The sequence below is a fragment of the Asparagus officinalis genome, chromosome 7 (genome assembly GCF_001876935.1).
Source record: "Asparagus officinalis chromosome 7, Aspof.V1, whole genome shotgun sequence".
NCBI classification, from domain to species: domain Eukaryota; kingdom Viridiplantae; phylum Streptophyta; class Magnoliopsida; order Asparagales; family Asparagaceae; genus Asparagus; species Asparagus officinalis.
In genome coordinates, this window is record NC_033800.1 from 5,196,357 (window position 1) to 5,216,474 (window position 20,118).

Below are 20,118 nucleotides of genomic sequence, written 5' to 3' on the forward strand. Positions count from 1 at the left end.
TCCCACTATTGATCGCCGTTGAGGTCATGACAAATTTCAGTGATGTTTTCTGAACGCATTCATACTTATTTTCTTGCACATTTTGGCTCCATATTTTGTGCTCAATTCAATATATCCCACTCCCAAACATCATTTCTAGAAACCCAAGCATCAAAATTTTTGAGGAACGTCTACAGACAGTAATCGTCATTAATTTGGATAAATGAATAGAGTAATTTAGAGAGAATAAGAACCCTCAAAGAGAGTAATTTAGAGAGAATAAAAGACTTACTTCCTTCAGAATTCCAAACTCCTTAATTTGTTTTACACCATAAATTGACATGTTTGCGATTCATTTTAGATAAAAGAAAAGCATAGAAAATAAAAAATGCACAGAAAGAAAATGTACAGAGTAACTAAAATATAGAGACGTTGTCTTCAAGAAGTCAATCATGCGTTTCCAGTTCGTTATAATGAAATATTGGATGCAAAAGCTACAAACGTTATTTGATGGAACGTATTGTAAAAAATAAATAGATATATAAAAAACATTGGCTTTAGTCAACTGGTTGATCGACTTTTTGGTCAACAGTTGACTTTTGGTCAACTCGTTGATTTTTTGGTCATATGATGATTTGTTAGTTAATAATTGGAAAAAAAATTACGCAATACCGTATTTATGAAACACCATAGTGATGCGGTATTTTTATTTATAAAATATACACTTCATTATACCTTGATTAATGAGTCATAAGATGAGTTATTAAGGTGGTATGGTTTGGGAACATGGTTTTTGCACATAGTTTTGATTCTTCATGACTCTTTGCGTGACTCATGAGATGAGTCATTGCATGACTCATTAAAGGAATTATTACATTTAGATGACTCATGGCATGACTCATGAGATGAGTCATGACATATCTCACTCTATACATATGAGCTCTCTTTCTTATGGAAATGTTAATGAAAAATTGGCTAAGATGTTTTTTCCATAAGAGAATAAAAAAGAGTCATCCTCTTACTAAACTCTAGCAATCTTTGAGTAAGAGGAAGTAATAGGATTTTATAGTACCCGGGGTGGATATATTGTCTTGTGTCTCAAGAAGACTCCGATTTTATCAAGCTCATTTGAAGACTTGGAGATCCACTACAAGGAGGTTTACAACAACAAGGAGAACGAGCTAGGGGTTGTTCGATCTACCATCGAATCACGCTACGAAAGTAAGCCTTTAAACTCTTGGTTGCTCTCTTTTTTATAGGAATCGTGTTACATTTAATTAGGATGGTTCTAGCTTGTTTTTCATGCTCTCTACATGCTTAGTATTATTATACATACAGTCTTCCGTTGCGTATTTTGCATGTATTTAGCTAGAATTTCCAACATTAAGTTGATCTGATTTGCTTGCTTAATTACCATCTCCTGATGTAGAGGTAGAAAAAAGTGCTAATAATCAATTTATCAGGAACGGAAAAAACAGAAGGGAAAATAGAGAACCTTTGTGCTAAAACAGAAAGTTCATATTAAGTGTATGTTTATTTATGTGTGTCTGTATGAATCATACGTGTATGTTTTCATTTTCATTTATATCTATACTCTGTACTTATATTTATTATGTATTACTTATTATTATGTTAGGGATTGCTATGTCAAAACTTTTGATGGAGAGGGTAGAGGAGACGGTCAAATGTTTTTGGCATAGCCGTCTTATCAGTAGTATAGATATAGATTTTGGGTCAGGACTTCGCTGAGTGAAAATACGGTTGATATTCATTTGTAATATTTGGGCTGGATACTACACTCCTATGCAACATATCATCAAGCTGAACCAGATGTAACAATAATAATAATCATTCAAATTCCTCTTCAATGGTCTTATGAATACAATTTTCCCACTTCTATCTAACAAAATTGAAGGTACTAAAATTCTGTTCTATTCCTCTATATAGAACTGGCAGATATTCAGAAAAATGTGAAATACCATGATTTGTTGTTTTCCATCAAACATCTGGGTTGCTTGGATGACATAAATTTAACTTTGAAACTATTTTATTGGGGATTGATTGGGCAAAACATTTTACTTCTGGACAAGCGTACCAGGTTAGAATTTTCTCAAAAACTTTAGGATATCATGCACCGCTGACGTTGATATTTGATAAGCTGTGACGTTTCTTCTTTCTTATTCAGATAATTAAACTTTAGGATATACATATTTTCGCAATATGTATATGACTTAAATTCTTTCCGTCTTAAACATGTAGGAATTGGAATAGCTAGCATAGCCCTGGAAAATTGCGGAAAATAGTCTAATTCTTCATATGCTTCTGATACTCGGCGACGAATTTCTTTGTTTCTTAGTACGAGAATCTAGGTGCATTTGATGGTTAGATTTTTTTTTTTTTTATGTCTCTCCTCTTGAAACTAATCTAGGTTTTATTGCCCTTACACAGCTAGGCAAATTTGAAGCGTGGGGCGAAAGGCTGGAGGCCTGTACATAAACCCGAAAAAGTTTGGTAATGTTAGTAAACCTTGCATGAAGGAGATGGTCGCGTTTCTTGGATGCTTGTCCCTTAACAAGAACAATGATGATATAAAGATGCATGAGGCACAAAGACCTTTTGCTAGCTTGTGTTGAATCTCAGGTATATATGAACAGATTTATTATATTACGAACCCAACTTCTGTTTATATATTCCACAAAAAATCCAGATTTAAAAACAGTGGAAGAGAAAGTAGTGTCTTTTGCTACACTGGTAAATGTACCCCTGATGATTTTTTGAATGATTCTAATTGCAGAAAGAAAGGAAAGCCAAAAAAAATCCAGCAAGGACAATCATCAATTACCATCTGCAGCGTCTTGGTAGAGATAAATACCTGTAGTGGATTTCAAGTGCTGCAAAATCCAGTCGATGTTGCTTATAAGCACCAGGAAAATAATTTTGGATTGTATGGAATTTTTGAGTCAGAAAAAACTAGCCATTAGAGGTCGCATTTCGATATGCAATCTTGAGGTGGTGGTTGTTTACATCTGCTCTACATTATCAGGAGGTCTGGGCATGAACCGTGTTATATTTCGTGTAAATCCTGCACCAGTCACCGACGCGACTGGGGTCCATGAGAATAATGTGGATGATCATGATCTCTTTGAAATAGTTGCGTCATTAGGATCATTTTTGTTTGATCACTTTGCTAATTATCGATGTAAGCCTCGTCTCCATCTAATGTCCTTCTATGTGCTTTAGTATCATACGCATCATCTGTTTTCCATATGGTTGAATATTACGAATGCAGGAGTATATATAGCTCATGGTTGTCGGTAGTTGGTAGTAACATGACCGGACCATAATACAGCTGTTTTAATTTGCCGTTGAAACATGATGTGCTTGCTTTTACAACCTGTTAGCGGGTATTGTGGCTGAATTGGTTGAAACATTCATCGCAACCTCAGGTTGTAAACTGGAATGATCAATGATCGCTCCCTACTTGCGATATCAGCAAACAATTACATGCTTACAGTTAACCGAGATACAACCTTCATGTGACTAATGAATACCAACTGAACTATAGCGTGTAGCGGCGCTAGTACGGTTCCTGGCGACACCATCAATATTGATGTACTTGGATTTACATATTGAGCAATGAGAGCATAGTGCTCGTGTAATATCGCCTAGAGTGAAATTCGCAGTCTTAACACAGAGTCTAGTCTGAGCTACATGGATAATCCCCTTGTCAAAGTATGTGGTTTCGATAAAACAGCTCCACGGATAATCTCTAAACCTGAGCACTTATTTCCCACTACATCTTTTATCAGTAAAGATAATTAAAGATGACAATGAATCAATGTGAGAAAAATTTCTTCCATTTCCAAATCAATATTTCCACCAACATATCAACATGACCCTCCAAAACTGCCCGCAAACTTGAAAAACATGCAGCCTTTACAAAATTACAGTTTTTGAACTATATACACTGTTTAGGCCTGAAATTCTCAGCATCTAGGAGTTTCACCAGCAACTTCTCAAGCCTCTTCGAACTCAATGTCGGTCTCAAAACACTTGGTTTCCCATTAACACCACAAGGATCCTTACCCAGCAAAGAGCTCCCCAAGCACCACCCTCCCGGTGTAAAACCCCCACTTGGTCTCCTCAATATCTTACTGTCGATTCTGTCAAGTATTAGGTCATCAGAAGTAAACCCACGACCAAATGGAGCTCCGCTATTGATCATGAGATCAAAATGCTCTGGTGTTAAGTTGAGAGGTTGATGATGATTGTCCCACATAACAAAGTGAAGGTCATGGTTAATGGTGGTGTTCTGAAATTCTTGGGAGTTGCAGATGACGGTATGGAAGTAGCCTTCGGAAGATAATAAGTAGTTTGTGTAGTACATGAGTAAGGTTCGAGGAAGATTATCCCATCCCCAAATGCAGAATTCGAGAAAAGGTCGGGCGAGAATCATGGAAGACGAGCCTATAGACAGAGAAGGGGAAGAAAATTAATAATGAGAGATGTTTTCGAACTATCATTTCATCATAACATTAGGAAACATAATGTTTGTGGCAATACAAGAACACTCTTTAATTGGAAAAACAAGCATATGCTAAAAATCTAATTTGTTCTCCCCAAAGGTTTGGGAATTTTGCTTACTTCCAATTATTAAAGATCATGTTTGAGGAATCAAACCAAAATACTCAGGTTTGGGAATTTTGCTTAGTCTTTTTTCCTTTCTTAATCCTCTTTTTCAATATGGTGTAATTCCAAGAGCAGGTAAAGCAATTACTAGAACCACAAATCATCAGCAAGCATTAAAATAGTATATTGTGCTCATGCAATTAACTTTAAATTATAATATATTTTAAAAGAGTACATCATTTATCAAAACTCTGTATGATTGTCACATGGACAACCACTCATCAATCATCAAAATTCTTTATGATTGTCACATGGGCAAGCACTGTTAATAACATAACATTATGCAACAATTTTCATATTATCATGTTGCAAGACACAGATATCTTTACTTTGCATGTTGCAAGACACAGATATCTTTACTTTGCAATTACAAAAACATTTGGAGAAGTGCGTCACTCATCAAACATGGGTAACATCATCACTCATTAAAATTCTTTTTAATTGTCACATAACAGCCATTCTAAAAACACAATAACATAATGCACCAATTTTCAATATATCGTCATTTCTCATGACTATGGATTATAGACACATTTTACGTGAATTGAATACTTCTATCTCAAAACAATACCGTTATTAGTCTATATAGTGTGCTGCCAATTTACATCAATTGATTGCCTCACCATGTTTTCCCCCTCCCAAGTGAGCACTTGTATGGGCAGAAAGTACTGATTTGTTCACCAATGAGATAGCCTCCTAAATTGCAAGACCTATAAAGCTATTGGCTATTGGGGCTTCTAGTAGTAAATAAGTTCCTCTCTAGTCAATAGGTTCATTATCCTAGAACTTTTCACACATAGATGACGTTGACCGTCATAAAGTTGTTTCATCTTTGCACGAAGACTTATGATCTACGAATAACCCTATTTAGTGGGAGAAGGCTTAGGTGACAGATCAATTGTATGGCTCATTTGTAAATGATCACGGCCATATGCACAAATATGCAACACCAAAAAATTAAAATAAAAAGAGGATCTACATAAAATAAGAGCAAAATGTAATTATGAGGAGAAACGAATTGAAATCGAAAGTAGTACCTACAAATAGTTTAAATGAAGAAGGCATAGATCTTTTATCTTTAACCCAAAAGATATCTTTTTTATTCGAGCCATAGAGACCTGGATCTACAATCATTGGTCTTGCCCTTTCATTCCTGTTGCACGATAAATTAATAAATATCATAAAACATTCTAGATGGTATGAGCAGGAGGGAGGAACATATCATCAAAGTCTAAAAGACCTGAAACTTTGTCAAAGAATACATTGCTGGAAGATTATGCTTACTCTTTCCAGCCCATATCACTTGTGTGTTCAATAAAGTTGAGATCTCTTGGCAGGTAAGAAAAAACATGAAGTAGATCTGCAGCAGATGAGAGAAGAGAGATATGAATAAGCAACACAATCAAAATAGGTAAGATGGCTTTATATTACATAAACTTCATAAACTGCAAGTCACTAGTAGTTCTGCAGAGGTGTCTCTACAAATGACAAAGCTGCTTTTACTTTGAATGTGAAGAACCAAATCATACCAATTACCGGATTTCATTTAACACATCTACACCAATTTTCTAGCAACACAATTGCCTCTTATCACATTAAATTATCTATCTGCATGTATTTACAATTAAGAAGTTTCTGTGTGGTTTTTGACTATTAAAAAAACTGGTCTTTTGCAAATAAAAGAATACACCGGCCTTTTAATCCAAGTATCAGGGAATAAACTGTATTTTTGGAAGAAAGGAGATCCTTTTGAACTGTTCTAATGTGAATGTCTTATATATTAAACCTAATCAGATTGATCATGAAATCCATGGGCATTCTAGGGGTTGAAATAATTTACATCCATAATGATGTATGAATCATAGACATGGACACTTTGAAACAAATATGACACAATTATGGATAATTACTTTTGAATTGGCACACTAAAACAAAGATAACATGATCCGGACCCGCAACTGTAAATGGTATGTTAGAAACATTAATGTCAGGGTATTAAGCATGTCAGGTAACCTGTTTCATCCATGTTAAGTTTTAAAAAGTCTCAATCTATAGAGATCACAAGTTAACCTTTGATGTTTTAAGACTTCATGCACATAGGAGACCACCAGAGTCAAACAAGAGGTACACCTCGTCCTGCATCGAAGACTAGGAACCCATTTTAGCGACTTGCAACAAGTCTCCTATAAACCTATGTATTTATCTTTCCCCCACATTTTGATTTTTGATAATTTCAAATTTCAAATAAATTAAACCTAAACAGTCCTTCCAAGTCCCCAAAATGGAAACCAATCATTAATACTATTCAATAACCCTTGCCTATGAAAACCATGAACTAGCCTATACAATTGCATCTTTCTATAATTAAACCGGCATCACAGCTCACATACTGATCAGAGTAAACAACTATCTATGCCCATGAGAAATCTACTTCTTAAGTAACCTAATTCAACAAGTCACTGAAAACAAGCTCAGAAAGCTTCCCCCAATAAAATCTTTATGTAAAAGGATCCAGGGTAGGAAGAGTCTAAGGTGACATGGATTGCATGAAATTATATGAAACAGCATTTCTAATATAAATTTTAGTGAAACAATGTAAATTACAAGATAATGTTAGGTGGGAATGGCTAAAAATTGTCTAAAACTCCCAAGGTTGCACGTACAAGTAAGGTGATTGCTCATTTATGATCTAAGGGGAATTCAAAATTCTCACAAAAATTCCAAGCACACAAACCTAAATCCCAAAACAGCCATGCAAAACGTAACCAGCTCTCACTGTTTAATTACACACAGATAATACATTGATACAACAACAATAACAACAACAAATCCTTAATCCAAAAATTTTGAGGCCAGCTAGATTAATCCCATTTTCCCATTCAGTTCAATTATGGGTCATCTCCTCCATTAACTTAGATATTATCATGTCCTTTTTAATTGCTTCTAATCAAGTTCTCTTAGGCCTGCCTCTAGTTCTCTTTGCCGCCCATTAACTATAACCTTATCACTTGAACTACATTAATACTTGTCAGTTTTACTACATATAGTATATTCAAACCAAATTACCAGTTTCAAGCCATTCCCATAAAAGGAAAACTAAAGCAAAAGAAAAGCTTAAAACTTACCATCTTGAGGCATTAGAGGATAATCCTCAGCACTCAAATTGACGAACCAGCTCCACTCCTTCCCCTCCTTCAACAAGACCGCCACCGCATGCAGCACCATCGCGACCACCGTCGGCCCCTTGCTCGTCACGTGATCCGCATCCTCCAGAACCCTAACATTCCCAAACTCCGCAAAAACCCTCTCGGATCTCACGAACCTCTTCAGATCCGCCCTCTCCTCGTCCCCGCCCCCGGGATCCAAACGCACCAGGTACAGATTCAGCGGATGGTACACCGCTCGAAGAACCCTCTTGACCCGACTCCCATCGCCGCTCGATCCTGAGATCAGGTAAGCGAGTTTAGGGGGTTTTGGGGGTTTGAGGGTTGGGGATTGAGGGGGTTTGGAGGTCGGGATTAGGGTTAGGGTTAGTATTAGGAGAGGGGTTAGGAGGAGGAGGAGGGCTATTAGATCGGTGGCGAGGAGGCGGTGCTGGTGGGGTTTTCTCATCGCCGGAGGATGAATTAGGGTTAGGGTTCGGACATTGTGAGATTTTGGGGGATTTGGCGGTTTAAAGAGGGGGGATTGGGGGATTTTAAAATGGGGAAAGGTTAGTGGGGGTTTCTGTTTTTTTGGTTTTCTGGTGAGGTTTTTAATATTTTATTTATGATGAGGGGAAAATAGTAAATTGGGGAGATGTTTAGGACTTGGACTTTCCATAAATTGCAGTTTGGGGGGTGAGTGGGTGGGGAATGTAACAGTAAGGTGTTGTGGGTGGAGTGTCCTTGTAGAGTGTTTTTTTTTGATGAATTTAAGGAGTCTTTTTGTTTGTTTGTTTGTTTTTTTTTTTAATCCAAGAGTCTGTTTCTTGTATTTTTATTGACAAAGGGGCTCTTTGTTTCCCCAAAAAAAGAAGAAAATAAAAGAATATGAAACCTATTTCTAATAAAAATTGTTTTGAGATTGTTTGGTTGGCTATAAAAAAAAGAAATCAAAGAATGAGAGATGAGTTGTCACGTTATTATTGGATGATGTGGGTGATTTTTTTAAAAAAATTTGGTTTGAGGTTGTTTGGTTGGCTAAAAAAATAAGAAAATAAATTATAAGAAACCTATTTTCTGTAATAGGTTCTTTTCTTGTGTTTGGTTCATTCATAAAAATAAGAAAATATATGAGATGAGATGAGTTGTCATTATATTATTGGATGATGTGACTCACACTTAAGAAAATTGATTTCCTAGTTTTTTGGGAGGAAATGGGTGGAAATAAAATGTTAATGGGATGAGATGGGTTGTCACTGTATTATTGGATGATGTGAGTGATTTTTAAAGATGAGATGTGATGGAGATGAGATGTGATGTGATGGAGATGACACATTTCTTGTGTTTGGTTTATTTTTAGGAGATGATATGAGATGAGTTGTGAGATAAAAATATTATTTTATTGGATGTTGTGGTGAATTATAGGAATGGAAATGGATGAAAATAATATTTTTATTGATTTCCATGTACCCTTTTTCTTTTGTTGATTTTTAGGAAACCAACCTAACAACCCCAAAGTGAAGAAGTGAAACTTTGAAATAAAGCAATAAGAGATTGTTGACGGACATCTTAAACAATTATGCATTTTATTATTTAATTTTTCAAAACTATAATTTCTTTTTTGTTTGATCATATATCTAGTATGACAAGTCAATAAAATAGAAGGATTTTTTTTTGTATTGGTAAAATACATATATTTTACCAATCCAAATAGTTTGTGAGTGAGATTAAAATGTGTTAATTTTAACCTTGAATAAGATTATGATGTCTCGATAGCGTTCTTAATCTTCCTCTAACATCTCCATATTAGAGCGCCCTTAACTTTTAAAATTTGCATTCATATGTAGTAATAATTATTTTGACAATTTATATATTTATATACATAGTAATTAGTTGCAATCTTACAAAACCCATCAAAAATCTTGAGATGACCAATTACTTGGCTTGGTAGAGTTTATGTTCATTAGTTTCTTTTAGTTTAAATAAATAAATCTTTTGTTATCCATTATTCATTAATGAATAATCACCAACTGAATTCACCATCATATTAGTATCACTCTCATCACCACTGGAATACATCATATAATAAGGATCCAATCACAATCTCCCATCTCCCTCATCAAAAACTAAAGAGTCCTCCATAAAATCCTACATAAGCAAACTCAATCACCCAACCCGCTATAAAAAATAATGATGCAACTTGAAGTCTAAATTTCACTAACATAAAAAGTTTTCCAAATTAGATCCCAGATTATTTTTTAATTGTACATTAGGCTCCCCAATTCTCATACTTATATTTACACATCAAAGCTATTAAGTTGTTCAAATAACACCTCTTACTTCTGGATTCCACCCATAATTATTATCATAGTAGGGTCTAGAAAAATAAAGATATGGGGGCCTGATAGGTAATGACAACTAACTATACTACAAAACCCAAACTTCTTTGTACTGCGCAAAACAAAAATAAAATTGGGAATGAATTAAGGGTCTAATATAACAAAACTTTTATCTAAAACCAACTTCATATATATAACTTCGGGGCTTAATAAAAAATGAGAAAGCATTCAGGGTCTAACATCAACCAAATTTTTTTTTTAAAGTACTTACATAGTCCATTGCTGAAGGAAGAAAGGAAAGGTTACGAAATTGAGATCGGAGAAACGCTAGGTTGTGATTTGGCGATCGAGCGTTGATGATGGATCCAGATCGAGAGAATTAGCGAAGATCGGCGATCTAAAAGATCTTGAATAGGGAGCTAGCAGTCGATGAATTCGTAGATTGATAAGGTGAAGATTAGTAGAGCACATAAGAGATTTTGATTTTTTTTAAGAATTTTTAATTCGAAAGTCAGCGGATTGGGATATTTTGAAGTATAGTTTTTGTTTTAAATTAGTTTAGATGCGTTTTAGTTTATTTGTTAGTATATATTATCTTGGATTAGGATTATAATAAATCATTAAATACAATTTAAAAATTAGAATTTGATTAGTGATAGGATAGTTTAAACTTTATAGGGGCATTTTTGTCTCCTGAAAGATTTTTCCGAACTCGTGCTTTTAAAGGGAGTATGATTTTATTACTAAATTTTGTTCCTCAGTTACTCTTTGATGATTTTGCTTACTTACAAAATCAACATATTTTTCTTCTGCTCCCCCCTCAAAAACCATTACCCTAATCCATGAAATGAGTTTGTACACAACGAAGAACAAAAGACAATGTCAATAAAGAAAAAAGAAAAAAGAAGGAATTGAATAAGAATCGTTAGGTTTGTACATGATAAAGAGCAAAATACAAGATATAGTCTAGAAATATATTAGGATATATTTGGTTCAATTAAATTATATTATTACTCATAATTGATATGCACAAGAGACAAAATGTGTTGACAATATTAAACTATAAAATACACTATATGAGCCCTCTAACATAATTTTTTTAATGCAAGCAACCCCCAAGATTAATTTTGAAAATCTCTTGGTTTTGTGGAAGAGTTTGGGTGTAAAGAACAAATGTTAAATTATCTAATCCGATTAAAGTATGATCATATAAGTTAACCCCATACATGAAATTTATTTTAACCAAAACCCATACATAAGTATTATAATTGGCATTGAGATCAAAGATACGTGTGAGATTCTCTTTGACTTTTATACAAACAATATCTATTTAAATAATAATATTATAATTAAACTTTATGATCTGAAAAGAAATCAAACATACAATATAATTAATTACTTTAAAATAATCTAATAAGAATAAAGTAGATGAAAGTACTATGAAAATTGTTGTAATTTTATAATTCATAATTCTTAAACAATCTAATCTATTCTAATAAGAAGAAAATAACAAAGACATTTATAATTCATAATTCTTAAACAATCTAATCTATTCTAATAAGAAGAAAATAACAAAGACACATACTTATTGAAGGAGATTAAACAATCTAATCTATTCTAATAAGAAGAAAATAACAAAGACACATACTTATTGAAGGAGATAAAAGCACAGTAAAAATTATTGTAATTTCTTGATCTGGAAAAAGATTAAATATACAATATAATTAATTGCTTAAAATAATCTAATCTAATCTAATAACAAAGGCGCATACGAGTAGAAGGAGATAAAAGTGCTATAGAATTATTATAATTTCTTGGTTTATATATATTTGTATATAATGTTGCGTGTGAGAGGATAACAATTATAAATAGATTTCTATTTAAATAATAATAATATAATTAAAATTTGAAACTAACTATGCAGTACTTTGAACTACTTCGATTTTAGTCGGTGAGAGATCGCCACTTTGTGTGTAATTATTAATCATTTAGAATGTGAATAATTATTTGCAGATTTAATAAATCGTCTAATTTACCTAACCTGCTCTTTCATTCAAGTTTACATTTTAATTTAAACTATATTTTTATCTTCATACTATGTATATCCAATAAGAATTCATCAATTTATCAACTTACTCTTACTTAATGGATTAATATTTAAATTCTAAGTGTATTTTTATCTACTAAATGATTTTCCCGAACTCATGCTTTTAAAATGAGTACTTACAAACAGGGGTCGGAGCCAGAAATTCATCTGGGGGCCAAGGATCTAAAAGACATAAGTGCCCTCTTCTTTGTTTTATTAAAAAAAAAACTCTAAATTCAAGCTAAATTTGCATGCTTTTCTCATTCAGATATTCTTCATAATAGAATCCAAATACAATAAACAAAGAACAAGACAACATCCTCTTAAGAAACTGTGTCATGCGACGCTTCATGAACTTTAAGTTCAAGTGCTCTTATAGACCGGACAATATACCCACCACGTGTATATATGAAATTGCAAAAGGAAGAAATCAACTCTACTTTTTATCTCTTCATTAGATGTAAACATATTTATTCATCCAAGAAAATTTGATAACTATAAATAATTAAAGGAAGAAGAGCATTTACACATGAAGAGAAATAAAAGTGCAGAAACTCTTAGATCAAGTTCTATTAGGCAAGACAATAAAATACACGTGCATATTTATGGAATCACAAGAAATAAAACTAACTCTATTTGTACTTACTTTGTAGGATGCAGAAATATTTATGAACTATCATGGAGCGAGAAGCGTCATGGGGGGACGCCTGAAGGGGCGTTGAATGTGACAGTGTATTGGTTTGGTGAGATTCAGAGAGGGCATAGGAAGAGAAGGAGGTAATGTTATTTTGAAATCTTTATATTTTTATTATTACTTGAATTTGTTGAAGTTTTCATGTATACAAGCTATGCTTTTGTTGCTTGTAGATGTGTATCCTGTGTTTCAAGCATCTTGTAGTGTATTCAACAAGACACCCAAAATTTGTTTTTTTTTTATGTTTGATTCATCTAGACACTTCAAATGTTGAGAAGATTGCTTGTCATATCCAACAGCTCATAAGATTATAAGGGTCTCCAATTCTGTTGCAACTTGAAGATTTTTGTATGCACTGTAGCACTATACTAAACCTGGATTGTATCAGATAATTCCAAGTTTGCCTTTTAACCTCTGAATCAAATTCTTTTTTTAATTACTCTTTTAGTGCCGGTGATGATCATCTTTTGATTGTTATAAATTTATAAAAGCGCTAGGCATCTTGGGCCTAGGAGCATAAGTGGATTTCTTTCTTTGTTTAAGTGATGATGGAGGAGGTTTTGCTGAAAGTCGGAGGAGGTGGATGTGTTCATAGTTGGCGGAGGAGGATGGAGGAGGTTGGAGGACGTGGAGACTACGGCGGAGGAAATCACGAGCAAGACCAAAGTGGTGCAGTCTGTGTAAGCTGCCCATGCTCCCCAGACAAGAAAAAATAATGAACTAGATAATATAACTATGAGCAATACCATTGTTCTGCTTGTCAAGCACATGCATTTTTTTGTGGGCTTTTTTGTTTTCAATTTTCATTTTTGTATTCTGGTGTTGCATTATGCTCTCTCCCTTCTTTCTATATGTTTTTTGCTACCTCCTTATCCATAATCTATTTGCAAGTTCATTAAATTATTTTAAAATCAGTACTTTTATGACGCTGATGCTAAGAATGCATCCGAGACTGAGGAGAAAATTGCAGAAGAACCTGCTCAGCCAGTGAGAGAAGAAGTCTTGCAGCCAGAAGATCTAAGGAATAGAATTGCTGATCTAAACGAAAGTTTACGAGGGTCTCCTGCTTTAGATGAACATGAATAGGCTGATAATGAAACTGGAAAAAGTCATTATAGTTCTGATCATGATACCGAAATCAATGAAGACACGATCAAAAAGGCAATTGAAAAAAGAGTTCCTTACCTGAGATATAATCTTAAGTATGTACCACTTTACATTTCTTATTAGATTCGCTTAAATCTTTACTGACAGTAGTTTAGAAGAAAACTATGAAAATCCAGGATTACACTGGGAAAACTTCGTCGCCTGTTAGAAGAAGACCTTAAACTTGAGAAGAATAGTCTAGATGCTTTTAAAAAAATTCATCAGCGATGAATTGGATGCTGTAAGTTCTATGATAAATATGTTATTTGACCTACTATGTTGTTCCTATCTATCTGGTTTCATTAGTAGTTGTAATGTAGATTGAGATTTGAACAATTTGTTAATGTCTTAGGTCTTGCAATCGGATGAAGTTATTCAAGCTACAAATGGTACTAAGAAAGAATCTAAAAAGACCTCCAATAGAGAGTCACAGGAACAACAGGCAAAGGCGATAAGAAGTCGAGGAAGGATTCAGACTCCTCAGATTCAGATGATGTTTTTAGCGACAATGAAGAAGAGGAGGAGATCAAAAAAACCTAAAAAGAGGCCTGCACAAAAATTGAAAGTAGACACAAAAGGTTCAAAGAGACAGAAAATATCAGCACAAAAGAGCAAAGCATCAAGCGCTGGGAAGAAAAAACCAGTGGATAATGACTTAGAGAAAAGTGATGAAAGTGATGGTGGCAAGTCTGAAGATGATCGTTCTCAGTCATTAGGCGAAGAGGAGGAAGTTAAGGTTAAGTTTTCCTATACTCTTATTCAAGGATTTCTGGTAATAAATGGCTTATTATATTATATCTTAAATACAGAAGAAAAATGAAAAGCCAGCTCAAATATATGGGAAACGAGTGGAACACCTAAAGTCAATAATCAAATCATGTGGAATTGGGTAGCTATTTTTTCTGCCAAACATGCTCCTTGCGGACTCGTGTAATATATATTGATACCAAGTAGTGGCATCTGTTAATTACTGTTTACAAGTACTATTCATCATATCTAATACAACTGATTTATCAAAATATAGCCTCTTGTCGAAATACATCAATAGAGACAAACTTCTGAAAAAGGTCAGAGTGTTGATTAGCGACCATCTGCTTCTTTCAGTAATTAACATATTTAAGCTAAAGGTAATACGAGGAGTGCGTTTGGGAATTATAGTGCAATATAACTCTTGGAAAGGTGGGGGATTAATTGCAGTTAGCTACGAAGCTCGTCAATTTGGCATTAAACAGTGAGATCATTTTTCTAGCAGTAATATTTTCACATTCAGAGAGGCTAAATTGTGTTACTAACCCAATACCCTCAGCTCTATGTGAGCAGATGAGGTGAAAGAGGTCTACCCTGATATCAATATAGTTCAGGTTCCGGTTGCATGTGGTAAAGCCGAATTGAATTTATATTGAAATGCTGGCTCTGAGGTTTGAACTTTGATGTTTTGATAAACTCAATATTTTTTCAAAAAATTATGATGTTTGTGATTTTTCTGGACAATTTTTTCGATGGTGTCTGTGTCACAGGTCGTCAGCATACTGTCTTTAAAAGAAAGATGTGAGAGAGCATCAATTGATGAAGTTTATCTTGACTTAACTCAGGCTGCTGAATCAATGTTATTAGAAACTCCTCCTGAGGTGTTGGAGGAGATAGATGAGGAGATGTTGAAATCACATGTTCTGGGTGTGACTGTTGTAAGTCATAAACCTTTATTATCTATTTTCTGCAATTATATGCATATCTTTAGTATATATCTACATATCTAAATATAACTTGAAATAGTTGAGACTTAAAAAAGATTGTTCTACTAGATGGATCCTTCATAATGCATAGAGCACTTTTCTGGCAACTTAGTACTGTGCAGGAAAAACTTCCTCGGCAGTCTTGATTCTTGAGGTCTATACTAAACTTGGCACTTTCTAAAATGAATATGAAAGGGCAAATAAAGTGAGAAAGTGGTTCTATCAAAGTGATGCAGATCATCGGGATAAGCTATTGTTTCTTGACATTTACATGTTAAGTGGTACTCTGCACAAATCAAATTATAATATCTCGATATTGTCACCCATTACAGTTGTATGATATTTAGTTTTGAATCAATGTAAAATTTAGCATTTTGCTGAGTTTTCTCAAAAAAAATTCAAAAAGATCTGATGTCATATCATATCTTTGTAATCTGCTAATGTAGAACCTATCATGGGCATCATTTTTTCCTTTGTTTTTTTTCAGTGAATTTGATAACCAATAAATGGCTGACATGGGTGAAAGATCATAGAGTGAAGAGGAGGAGAAAGTTGATATGGAGAGTTGTTGCTTATAGTCAGGGAGTGTCACTGATGGACCAGTCTCTAACACGATTGATGGAGTTAATGGGGGTGCTTAAGCTGAATGAGGAAGATGATGAGTATATCATACTGAAGCATCGATTCTATTTGAGCATTGGTGCTCTTTCACAGCAGTGCACGGTTGTTGATGCTTATCGGAGTCTTCATTCTTCTCCGATGGAGAAAGCTTAGGTTGAAAGTTTCAGGATCTTCAAGGAGGTCATGGAAGCTAAGAGAGGGGGGATGCAAATGTTGTTCATTCATGGTATGGAGCATTGAAGGATGAGGTTAATCAAATCATGAAGAATGGCTTTCGTGTGTGTAGATTGCCTGAGAATGTTGGACCCTATGGCTTTGATCTGCATCTTTGTCCGGATCTTCCTGCTCGCGAAAGGTATTCAAAAATTTCATTTATTTGTTAATTTTTTTAACGTGTATACTGTTTTTGAGGTATTTTGTAGTAGCATTTCATTAAAGTTGCGTTCAGTAGATGGTTGCCATAATTTACATTAGCTTAATTTCATCACAGTACATGACTATCTGATTATTGACATATTAATGTATAAAACACATACTTGATTTCTTTTTACTCCTCGAATTCCCACAAATACAATTTTACAACCTTTTACTTTTTACATTAACATAGCGTTCATGCTAAATGGTTTGTAACCTTATTACCACACCAATTAGTGAAGATGGACTGAACCATATGGTGATCTGTCGTGTCATCTTGGGAAGCACAGAGACGATACTTCCCGGCTCAAGACAATTAGGTTCAAGTTCTGGAGATTTTGATTCTGGTGTAGATAACCAGCAAGCTCCTTCAAAGTATATTGTCTGGTATCCTGATGTCAAGACACATGTACTGCCTCTTTATACGGTTACTGTCAAAATGGATCTGAATTCAAGAGGTACATATATCTAATCTTTACTATTAACCTAATGAATTAGTCAGATAGCTTATGTTGGTGTTTAATACCTCTATCATTTTCTTTTAATCAGGGCTGCAGAGAAAACTATATGCCACAAGGCCTGGCTCCGAGTGGATAATAAAGTAATCCAATTTCTTTAGCATCAAGATACTAGACAGCTCCTTATTTCCGTATGTGTTTTCCCAAATGTATAGTTACGATACTCTGGTTTAATAAAGTACTCCAATTTTCATTATGCAGGATATGATATCCAAATTTTATGTCATGAAATGTTAAGCGTAATGAACAACCAGCAATCACTCTACAAATACAAGGCAACGTGAAACATACAGCTAATGCTAGATTGATGCATCGTTCATTGATCAATCATCAATCACCTTCTAGATAGTGCTATAGCATAATTGATCCTTAAATATAATTTTACTGTTCAAAACTTGTGAATTTTAAGCTTTTGTTCATATATTGGCTGAATTATTTACATTCAATAAATTTATACCCAAACTTTCGGCAAATAAAATTATATTTTAAATTAATATTAAATTTTTTACCACGTGCATTGCACGTGCATCTCAACTAGTAAACCAAAAATACATAATCGCAATGTTTAACCACGTGCATTACACGTGCATAAAATCTAGTATATTGAAAAGCATGAAATCTTCAAAGCATCTAAGTTATCATAAATTATAAGAAAAACATAGTTCTCAATATGTTAGGATTTTTATTTCACCCAGTTCTATATCACTGACATAAGATATCAAATCTAATGTCCATTTGAAGAAGAAGAAAAAAATAAATATTGAATGCATGGTACATTAATTACGTTATGAATATTTGCCACCTAATAACATTATCAACATAATTACTAATTAATTTTAATCACTTATTGCTCAACTGTTTATTTATGTACCCCTAATTGTTCGTTTTTCTAGTTGTTATTAGGATTAGTTATACTATTCCCTCAATAATTCCATACTAGTCCCTCAAATCTAAGAAAATGCTCATCAGGCCCTCAAATTCTAGGGTTATTGCAATTTGGTTCCTCAATGGCCAAAATATCCTCAACTTATGTGTTTTGAAGGGTTATTAGCCATTTGGTACTCTAAACTTTACACCTTCGTAAACTTTGATACCCCAAACCTTCCATTTTTTTAAATTTTGATACTCAATCTTTTTTGACAATTCGATTACCTAAAAATTATATATTTTTAAACTTTCATACCCTAAGGATTTTGCATTTTTTAATTTGATACCTCAAAATTTACACATGTTTTAACTTTGATACCCTAAAATTTGGGATATCAAAGCATCAAAACAAAACTTTAAGACATCAAAGTTAATATGGTATAAACTTTGTCGTAATAAAAACATATTGAAGAACTTTCAGCTATTAAAATTAATAAGAGGAGTAAACTTTAGGGTAGAAGTGTCAAAAACTCTAGGGTATTAAAGTTATAAAGATATAAATTTTAAAGTATCAAGGTACAAATAATCCTTTTTTCTTAACAAGATGAGTTCTACAAGAGGGGGTTAAAGAGAAGGATTAATGTACCTAGCCCATTCGATAATCTGAAGGACTAAATTATTAACCCGTTAAATAAGTTTTATTTTAGTTATTGTGATCAGTTTTAGTGTTTAGGAATAACAATGATTTTGACTATTTTTTTATAATTAGAAGGGTTAACTCTTAATCTTTGGGTTAACTCACTTTAACCATTGTATAGATTTTTTGTGTTTGGCGGGTTAAGAAGGGATTAAGAGCTTTTTAACCCCTCACTTAACCCTTTGACTAATATGGAATCTTAGAGGATTTGAGGGACTAATATCTAAATAACCCCTATTATTATTGGCGGGGGGGTTTATCAGCTATCGACGCCCAGAAATTAAAGTCCCAAGAACTCCAGTAGTTGATCCGCTCACCTAAATCCAATCAATGCGATCCCCTCTCTTCATCATTTAAAAATACCCAAACCCTAGATCTCAGATCTCCATCGGCCTCTCCCAATCTCAGCCTCTTCTCCCTAATGCCTCTCTGTTCTGAGGCGCGTCTACCTGTCCGTCTACAACTGGGCCGTGTTCGTTGGCTGGTACCCTCTCTCGAAACCCTAGATCGGGGTTTTCTTTTGAATCTTGTTCTGATTAGTGTTGGCTTGCTTTGGATTTGCGATTAGGGTTCAGGTTTTGTACTTCGCTGTCAGGACTCTGAGGGAATCGAGCTATAGAGAGGTTTACGATGCTGTCGAGAAGCCTCTGCAGCTAGCTCAGACTGCAGCAGTCATGGAGGTTCGAAATGATTCAGTTTCTTTGTTCTTTTTGGTATGGATTTTATGATGGGTTGATTAAAGTTTTTTTTTTTAAATGTTTTGGCCAGATTCTGCATGGCATTGTTGGTGAGCATCCTTAAAGGTTCGAATTTCATTTTATATTATTATTCTTTGCTAATTTCGTTTTTGAAATTGGAAAGGTTTGGTGAGGTCTCCGGTTTCGGCGACTTTGCCACAGATCTCGTCGAGATTGTATGTGACCTGGGGCATTCTATGGAGTTTTCCTGAGGTAGGGATGCGTTTAAAAGGTTATCTTTTATTTTTATTATGAAATTTAGGAATTTTATTGATTGATTGGGGGATTTTGTTGCAGACGAGGACACATTTTCTGGTTAGCTCCTTGGTTATCAGCTGGTCACTTACAGAGGTATAGATTCCTTTACAAACAACTATTAAAATAATCTGAATGACTTTTCGTTCATGCTTTTGATTAACTTACATTCAAATTTACGGTATAAAATGACACATCCC

General features: G+C 34.1%; 3 protein-coding genes across 4 annotated transcripts in view; 2 read left to right on the plus strand and 1 right to left on the minus strand.

The window, feature by feature from the left end:
- On the minus strand, positions 3,819-8,390 carry LOC109849381 (beta-glucuronosyltransferase GlcAT14B). The gene is made up of 4 exons (XM_020419201.1): positions 7,794-8,390; positions 5,953-6,028; positions 5,706-5,821; positions 3,819-4,446 (listed from the first exon to the last, which is right to left on the minus strand). The coding sequence occupies exons 1-4, from the start codon at positions 8,278-8,280 to the stop codon at positions 3,938-3,940; spliced, it is 1,188 nt and encodes a 395-aa protein (XP_020274790.1). The 5' UTR covers positions 8,281-8,390; the 3' UTR covers positions 3,819-3,937.
- Positions 10,478-17,556, plus strand: LOC109850567. Of its 2 annotated transcripts, XM_020420597.1 has the most exons (9): positions 10,478-10,600; positions 12,890-13,013; positions 13,379-14,132; positions 14,214-14,317; positions 14,429-14,812; positions 15,594-15,761; positions 16,297-16,785; positions 17,082-17,302; positions 17,394-17,556. In XM_020420597.1, exons 4-7 carry the CDS (start codon positions 14,279-14,281, stop codon positions 16,297-16,299), a joined length of 594 nt encoding a protein of 197 aa, XP_020276186.1. In that variant the 5' UTR covers positions 10,478-10,600; positions 12,890-13,013; positions 13,379-14,132; positions 14,214-14,278; the 3' UTR covers positions 16,300-16,785; positions 17,082-17,302; positions 17,394-17,556. The 2 variants fall into 2 exon arrangements, with proteins under 2 accessions (XP_020276186.1, XP_020276187.1); XM_020420598.1 differs by lacking the exons at positions 10,478-10,600; positions 12,890-13,013; positions 15,594-15,761; ... (1 more) ...; positions 17,082-17,302; positions 17,394-17,556 and adding an exon at positions 14,886-15,587 and having other exon boundaries at positions 13,379-14,317.
- The window catches only part of LOC109850026 (very-long-chain (3R)-3-hydroxyacyl-CoA dehydratase PASTICCINO 2A), a 3,288-nt gene continuing 2,509 nt past the window's right edge, over positions 19,340-20,118 (plus strand). Inside the window, exons 1-5 of the mRNA XM_020419922.1 lie at positions 19,340-19,410; positions 19,495-19,606; positions 19,695-19,713; positions 19,788-19,876; positions 19,961-20,014. Coding sequence (XP_020275511.1) covers positions 19,601-19,606; positions 19,695-19,713; positions 19,788-19,876; positions 19,961-20,014 — 168 coding nt within the window. The 5' untranslated portion in view covers positions 19,340-19,410; positions 19,495-19,600. The remainder of the gene's footprint in view (positions 19,411-19,494; positions 19,607-19,694; positions 19,714-19,787; positions 19,877-19,960; positions 20,015-20,118) is intronic.